The sequence below is a fragment of the Lasioglossum baleicum genome, unplaced genomic scaffold, assembly GCF_051020765.1.
Source record: "Lasioglossum baleicum unplaced genomic scaffold, iyLasBale1 scaffold2518, whole genome shotgun sequence".
Classification (NCBI taxonomy): domain Eukaryota; kingdom Metazoa; phylum Arthropoda; class Insecta; order Hymenoptera; family Halictidae; genus Lasioglossum; species Lasioglossum baleicum.
In genome coordinates this window covers 4,337-12,798 of record NW_027471577.1, presented here as the reverse complement: position 1 = coordinate 12,798, position 8,462 = coordinate 4,337, and the positions used below count along the sequence as shown (strand labels likewise).

Sequence of the window (8,462 nt, the reverse complement as noted above, 5' to 3'; positions counted from 1 at the left end):
GTTAGTTCATTCTGCCTCAACACTCTCTCGCACTACCTTCCGCTTCATCCCTTTCATAACTAGAGTTTACAACATTTTGGTCCTTCGAGCCGGATCTCTTCTGAATCCGTACATACAGTCTATCCTACCACCCTCTCTTTCTCCTTGCACACTCCATCGTTTCGCTGACGCCATCGCATTCTACGATCATCCATCCTTCTCCTCGTCTCATTCTCATTCATCTCATCATGGAGACATTGTGTGCCGATCAACAAGTGCTGCATGGACGTATGGCTCGCACTGGTGACAACGTCCGCAAGCTGGGCAAGGCCAAAGTCACGAAGGCTATCATCGAGGTCCAGTTGCGGAATCTGGACGCCCGTTGGAAGGAGTTCCAAGACAACGACGTGAGCATTCGCCATGCCGCCACGGAGGATGACCGCAAAGGGGACTACTTCTCCCTGGACATCTTTGGCGCCGGAGAAGAGGCATACTGTCTGCAGAGGGGCGAATTGATGGAGTGGTTCGAGGATCTCGATTCGTCCAGGAAGTCGATGACCGGTGACATTTCGATACCTAACCCCTGTTCACCGGCGGAAGTCCGACAGATCGACGGTGCCAACGGCGACGATATCGCAGCACCAGCGAACACCTCGCCCATCCAGGTGCATGTGTCCCAGTCCACGCTCCCCCAGGCAGACTTGCCCACCTTCACGGGGATCTATCATGAGTGGATTCGCTACAGAGATCTTTTCACGACTCTCGTCCTGGAAAACAACTCCTGGAGCGACGCAGAGCGGTTCCATTACCTGACTGCAAGCCTGAGCGGAGAAGCCGCTCAACTCATCCAACGTGTTCCAATCTCAGGTCGCAATTTCCCTCGGGCGTGGGAGTTGTTGGAACACCGATATGAGAATCGAAGGCTTCTCGTCGATGCCCAGTTCGAGCTGCTGTTCAGCATGACCGAGTGCCGCACCCACACTGCCGGAGAGCTCACACGGATCCTGAACTGCATGTGTAATGTGTCGTCGAACTTGAACTCTCTGGACATCCCCGTCGACGACACATCATTCTGGATGGTCCAGTACGTCGTGCGCATTTTAGATGACCACACACTTAAACACTGGGAGCGGTCCCTAGGCAGCAGAACGGACCCACCCGCATTCTCTGAGCTGCTCGAGTTTCTCGAGAAGACGGTCCGAACACTGGAGGCCATAGAGACGCGAGCTGGGACACGGCGATCTGCACCTCGAGTTACAACGACCAAGGTCAAGACGCATCACACCTCTACCGACACCGACGTCGTCCAGAAGCGGACAGCTTGCTCACTTTGCCAGGGCAGGCACCCGATCTATTTCTGTCAGGCATACAAGGGAAAATCGCCACAGGAACGATTGAAATGGGTCAAGTCCTCCGCGCTTTGCCAGAACTGCCTTGGACGACATGAGACCAACGCGTGTCGAACCACACACACGTGTCATCAGTGTGCGCAACCGCACCACACTACACTCCACGACGCCATACGTGGGACAGGTTCTACGAAGGTGAATAGCATGGTCACCTTCAACGGTTCAGAGCGTCAGAACGACCCAGCTGCAGTCATACTCGCCACAGCTCTCATTTCTGTGGGGGCGCATGGTCGGGTCCGTACTGTCCGAGCCCTCATAGATCCATGCTCCGAGGTGACACTGGTCAGCGAATCACTGGTGCAAACCCTGCGAGCCTCGAGGACATCCTGCTCGCATGTTGTCGTGGGAGCTGGTGCAAATCCTACAACAACGGTGCGAGGCAAGGCCACGCTTACGATCGCACCTCGAGACCAGTCGTCCATCTGCCGCACCGTGGAGGCGCTCATTTTGCCACGCCTCACGCACTACCGTCCACCAGGACATCATGGGTCTCATACATGGCCTCACATCGCAGGGCTCACGCTAGCTGATCCTGACACAACGTCCACGCAGCCGATCGAACTCTTGTTGGGAGCAGACGTGTACCCGACGATCATTTTAGACGGAATTCGTCGTGGTGGCCGCCGCATGCCGATCGCGCAGGAAACAATCTTCGGCTGGATTCTGTCAGGTCCCACCACGAGATCGGGTTCGTCCTCATCAACTGCCTTCACCCACGCTTGCACCATCGTCGATTTGACATCTCTGGTTCAACGGTTCTGGGAACAGGAGGAGGTTTCAACTTCGGACACACCAATGTCCAGCGAGGAAGCAGCCTGCGACTCCATGTTCGCAAGCACCCACACTCGAGAGGACGATGGCAGATACGTGGTGAGATTGTGTCTTAACAACCATTCGCAGGTCCTGGGAGAGACACACGGCGCAGCCAGGAAAATTCTATTGGCCAACGAGCGACGACTCCACGGAAATCACCTGCTACGGATGGCCTACAACCAGTTCATGGCGGATTATCGGGACCTCGGGCATATGCAGCCAGTTCCGGAAGAAGATTGGGTCACGCAGCGCCCCCATTTCTATCTGCCTCATCATGGGGTGATGAAGGTCACGGACTCCTCCACCAAACTGAGGGTCGTCTTCAACGGGTCTAAGAAGTCGTCCATCGGCACGTCGTTGAATGACCACCTATCAGCTGGTCCTAAATTACAGTTGAATCTGATGGACGTCCTACTTCGGTGGAGGCGACACCGAGTTGCTTTCATCGCCGACATCGAGAAGATGTACCGGCAGATCAAGATCCATCGTGACGACTGGGACTACCAACGGATCCTGTGGAGAGACAGTCCTGACCAGCCCATCATCCCTCACCATCTTACCACGGTCACGTATGGTCTGACCTGCGCTCCTTACCTCGCCATCCGGACGCTCCTCCAACTTGCTAAGGATGAAGGAGCACGGTTTCCGATCGGCGCAACCCTCCTACAGGAATCCACCTACGTAGATGACATACTGTCGGGGGCAGACACCACCTACGAGGCGTTACAAGTGCAGAAGAGCATAATTGGACTTTGCAGGGCGGGCGGATTCACCCTGAAGAAGTGGAACGCCAATCGTTCTGCCCTGTTATCCAAGTTGCCATCTGATTCTCTGGCAACGTCGTCTTCTTTGCCGTGGCACCCCGAGCTAGGCTGCAGCGCACTGGGACTCACATGGCATCCCGACACGGACGACCTTTCCTTCTCCGTGAAACCTCCCAGCTCCTTCCCCATACTTACCAAGCGCCATGTCCTGTCGCAGATAGCAAAATTATTCGATCCCCTTGGCTGGTTAGCGCCTTTCGTCATCCGAGGCAAGATCCTGATGCAACAGCTCTGGAAAGAGCAGCTGGGATGGGACGACGTGCTTCCCCCCCTGGCGACGGAGCAGTGGAAGGACATAATCACCGAGATGCCCATCTTGGCTGAGATTCGCGTTCCACGGTGGATCGGAGTGACCAGCGAACAGTCGTCCAGTCACCTGCATATTTTCGTCGATGCAAGTCAGAAGGCCTTCGCTGCAGTGGCGTATCTCCGCATCGAGGACACCACTAAGACCGCCTCCGCCTCGCTGTTAGTGGCAAAATCGAAGACTGCGCCACTGAAGGTCGTGTCTCTACCTCGGCTCGAACTTTGCGCTGCTGTATTAGGAGCTCGACTACTCTCCCACATTCGCCGAGAGCAGCGGATCACCGTCGACGAGGTGCACCTGTGGTCAGACTCTACCGTCGCGCTAGCATGGTTACGAGGCGAGCCGTTCCGCTGGAACACGTACGTCGCCAACCGCGTCTCTGAGTTTCAGACTACCGTTCCAGACGTTCGCCTACACCATGTGGGCACGAAGGACAACCCGGCGGACTGCGCCTCGCGAGGAACATCATCCGCCCAGTTGCGCGACCATCCGCTTTGGTGGCACGGTCCCGGATGGCTGATCAGTCCACCCTGTACGTGGGACTCAGCCCTCCCTGCTTTCATCACAACAGAAGAAGAAAAGGCCACAGCAGCATCTCTCCACACCAGCATCCCTGTCGCACCTCCGCTTCTCCTACGATACTCGTCCTTCGATCGCCTCCTAAGAATCGCCGCCTGGTGTTTACGATGGCGAAACATATCATGTAGAGGTTCACAAAGCCTGGAGTTACGACCAGACGAGCTACAACAGGCAGAGCTTCGCGTGATCCAACTTGCCCAGCGCTGCGATTACTCTGATGTCATCACCGCAGTGTCCACCGGTGGTACGGTCGGACGGTCGTCTCCACTCCGTGCGATGGCACCATTTCTGGATGACCAAGGCGTTCTACGCGTTGGAGGTCGCCTGAAACATTCGCTGCTATCTTTCGACGAGCAGCACCCGATCATTTTGGCTCCGGAGTCCCCCCTCACCCGTCTTGTCATCGGCCATCACCACCGGCGCACCCTGCATGGAGGAGTGCAACTCACGCTGGCCTCCATTCGTCAACGATTTTGGGTTCCACAAGGCCGACGAATGGTGAAACAGTGCATCTCCCGATGCATCGTATGCCTTCGATGGCGGGCGGCAACGAAGAAGCAAATGATGGGTGACCTCCCCTCCACAAGAGTGACTCCGGCGCGACCTTTTCTCCACACCGGCGTTGACTATGCTGGCCCGATGCTCATCCGGACGACGGCAGGACGAGGACACAAAGCGACCAAAGGTTACGTTGCGATTTTTGTCTGTTTCAGCACTCGAGCCGTACACATCGAAGCTGTCTCCGACTACTCAACCTCCGCCTTCCTAGCTGCCTTCCGCCGTTTCTCCGGTCGGCGCGGCCTGTGTTCCACCCTGAGCAGTGACTGCGGGACCAACTTTGTCGGAGCAGACCAGGAGCTGCGACGATTGTTCACCGCCTCGTCCAAGGAGGCAGCGGCCATCTCCCACCACATGTCCAATAACGGTGTGCAATGGAAATTCATTCCACCCGCCGCACCACACTTTGGTGGACTGTGGGAAGCTGCTGTCCGCTCCGTCAAACATCATCTGCGGCGCGTCATCGGCGACGCAACTCTGACGTTCGAGGAGCTCACCACCGTTCTCTGTCAGGTGGAGGCTTGCCTCAACTCACGCCCACTGCAGGCGCTGACCGACGATCCAGAGGACCTCAGTCCCCTGACGCCAGGACATTTCCTTATTGGAGAACCCCTGTTGGCCGTGCCCGAACCAACGCTGCAGGACGTCCCGACGCACCGACTCTCCCGATGGCAACAGCAACAACAACGGGTAGAGCATTTCTGGCGCCGCTGGTCCAGTGAATACCTGCACCAGCTCCAGACGCGGAAAAAATGGACCACCAGGCATCCATCACTGACCATCGGGGAGTTGGTTCTACTCAAGTCGGAGCTGACACCCCCTTGCAAGTGGCCATTAGCTCGTGTTACAGAGGTACATCCGGGATCCGACGGGCTTATCCGAGTCGTTACCATACGAACCGCGACAAGTCAATTTAAACGCCCCATCACGAAAATCGTTCCCTTGTACCGCGAATCAGAACACTAATTGTGCTATTTATTTTCGATTATATTCATTCGTTCTTCATATGCGATTCTCATTTGATTATTTTTCAGTCCGTATTTATACTCTGTTCATCGTCTATTGTATTCGGCGACTGCCGAAGGCGGGCGGAATGTTCAAAAACCTAAAGTCCGTTTTTCTCATTAACGTCAAAGCGACCGTATTATATGTATTTATTTCGTACACAATCGACATCGGTGCGCCAGAAGAACGCGATCGTGAGTTTTTGCTCATCGCTGCGACAAGTGACAACAACCGGCGAGGTGATCGACCGCCGATGTAAACCTCGCCGGATCGAAGCAGTCATTGAACCCGTCGAATTGTATCGTGGGCCATCGCATCGTGTTTTCCTTATTCCGATTCCGCTCCCCTAGTCCGTTGTCTCCTCCGCGGCACCGTTTATGAGGTCATTAACCTAACGAACGTTGCTGCGATCCTCCCTGTGTAATTTTAAAGTCCCCACTCCTTAATCCTTCCAACACCGATGGCCCACGCGGGTATAAAAGAGATGTATGTGCGCTCATCGGCGAATTCTAGCAAGTTCTAGTCTGTCATACTGACACACGCTACTGTTTACACGTTCATTACGCCCGGTTGACTCGCGATACTTGCGCTTTCACACCGACCGTACTCACTCATTTTTCATTAGAACATTTCACATCGTTTCTCCATATGTATTTTCCTGTTGTCTTTTTAAATATATTTTGTTAGTTCATTCTGCCTCAACACTCTCTCGCACTACCTTCCGCTTCATCCCTTTCATAACTAGAGTTTACAACAGCATGCAAATATACGAAATTGGCACAGAAACTCCGATTCGGCGAGCACGGTCACGATTTATTTGACCTCATGTCAGATTCGACGATTCTTCATTTCAGAAGTGTATTTCTGTGCGGGACCGCTGTTCCACGTGCTAGATCAGTTCATTTGCATGCAAATATGCGAAAGTGGCACAGAAACACCGATACAAAAAGCACGGACACGATTGATTCAAGTTTATGTCAGATTCGACGATTCGTCGTTTCACAAGTGAATTTCAGTGCGGGATCGCTGTTTCGCGTGCTAGATCAGTGCATTTGCATGCGAATATGCGAAATTGGCACAGAAACTCCGATTCGGCATGCACGGACACGATTTATTCAATATTACATCAGATTCTACGATTCATCGTTTCACAAGTCTATTTCTGTGCGGGATCGCTCTTTCGCGTGCTAAATCAGTTTATTTGCTTGCAAATATGCGAAATTGGCACAGAAAGTCCGATCCGGCAAGCACGGACACGATTTATTCAATATTACATCAGATTCTACGATTCTTCGTTTCACAAGTCTATTTCTGTGCGGGATCGCTGTTCCGCGTGATAGCTCAGTGCATTTGCATGCGAATATGCGAAATTGGCACAGAAACTCCGATTCGGGAAGTACGATCACGATTTATTCGACCTTATGTCAGATTCGACGATTCTTCGTTTCAGAAGTGTATTTCAGTGCGGTATCGCTGTTTCGCGTGCTAGATCAGTTCATTTGCATGCAAATATACGAAATTGGAACAGAAACTCCGATTCAATAAGCACGCACACGATTGATTCAAGTTTATGTCAGATTTTACGATTCTTCGTTTCACAAGTGAATTTCTGTGCGGAATCACTGTTTCGCGTGCTATATCAGTGCATTTGCATGCAAATATACGAAATTGGCACAGAAACTCCGATTCGGCGAGCACGGTCACGATTTATTTGACCTCATGTCAGATTCGACGATTCTTCATTTCAGAAGTGTATTTCTGTGCGGGACCGCTGTTCCACGTGCTAGATCAGTTCATTTGCATGCAAATATGCGAAAGTGGCACAGAAACACCGATACAAAAAGCACGGACACGATTGATTCAAGTTTATGTCAGATTCGACGATTCGTCGTTTCACAAGTGAATTTCAGTGCGGGATCGCTGTTTCGCGTGCTAGATCAGTGCAGTTGCAAGCGAATATGCGAAATTGGCACAGAAACTCCGATTCGGCAAGCCCGATCACGATTTATTCGACCTTATGTCAGATTCGACGGTTTTTCGTTTCAGAGGTGTATTTCAGTGCGGTATCGCTGTTTCGCGTGCTAGATCAGTTCATTTGCATGCAAATATACGAAATTGGCACAGAAACTCCGATTCAATAAGCACGCACACGATTGATTCAAGTTTGTGTCAGATTTTACGATTCTTCGTTTCACAAGTGAATTTCTGTGCGGAATCACTGTTTCGCGTGCTATATCAGTGCATTTGCATGCAAATATACGAAATTGGCACAGAAACTCCGATTCGGCGAGCACGGTCACGATTTATTTGACCTCATGTCAGATTCGACGATTCTTCATTTCAGAAGTGTATTTCTGTGCGGGATCGCTGTTCCGGGTGATAGCTCAGTGCATTTTCATGCAAATATGCGAAATTGACACAGAAACTCCGATTCGGCGAGCACGGTCACGATTTATTCGACCTTATGTCAGATTCGACGGTTCTTCGTTTCAGAAGTGTATTTCTGTGCGGGACCGCTGTTCCACGTGCTAGATCAGTTCATTTGCATGCAAATATGCGAAAGTGGCACAGAAACACCGATTCAACAAGCACGGACACGATTGATTCAAGTTTATGTCAGATTCGACGATTTGTCGGTTCACAAGTGAATTTCAGTGCGGAATCGCTGTTTCGCGTGCTCGATCAGTGCATTTGCATGCGAATATGCGAAATTGGCACAGAAACTCCGATTCGGGAAGCCCGATCACGATTTATTCGACCTTATGTCAGATTCGACTGTTTTTCGTTTCAGAAGTGTATTTCAGGGCGGAATCGCTGTTTCGCGTGCTAGATCAGTTCATTTGCATGCAAATATGCGAAATCGGCACAGAAACATCGATTCAACAAGCACGGACACGATTGATTCAAGTTTATGTCAGATTCGACGATTTGTCGTTTCACAAGTGAATTTCAGTGCGGAATCGCTGTTTCGCGTGCTAGATCAGTGCA

The 8,462-nt window shown here is 52.0% G+C and overlaps 1 protein-coding gene across 1 annotated transcript; it reads left to right on the top strand.

Moving 5' to 3' along the window:
• The first annotated feature begins 227 nt into the window (after positions 1–227).
• LOC143221495 (uncharacterized) lies at positions 228–5,435 on the top strand. Its single transcript, XM_076446928.1, has one exon. The coding sequence runs from the start codon at positions 228–230 to the stop codon at positions 5,433–5,435; it is 5,208 nt and encodes a 1,735-aa protein (XP_076303043.1).
• The last annotated feature ends 3,027 nt before the right edge of the window (positions 5,436–8,462 follow it).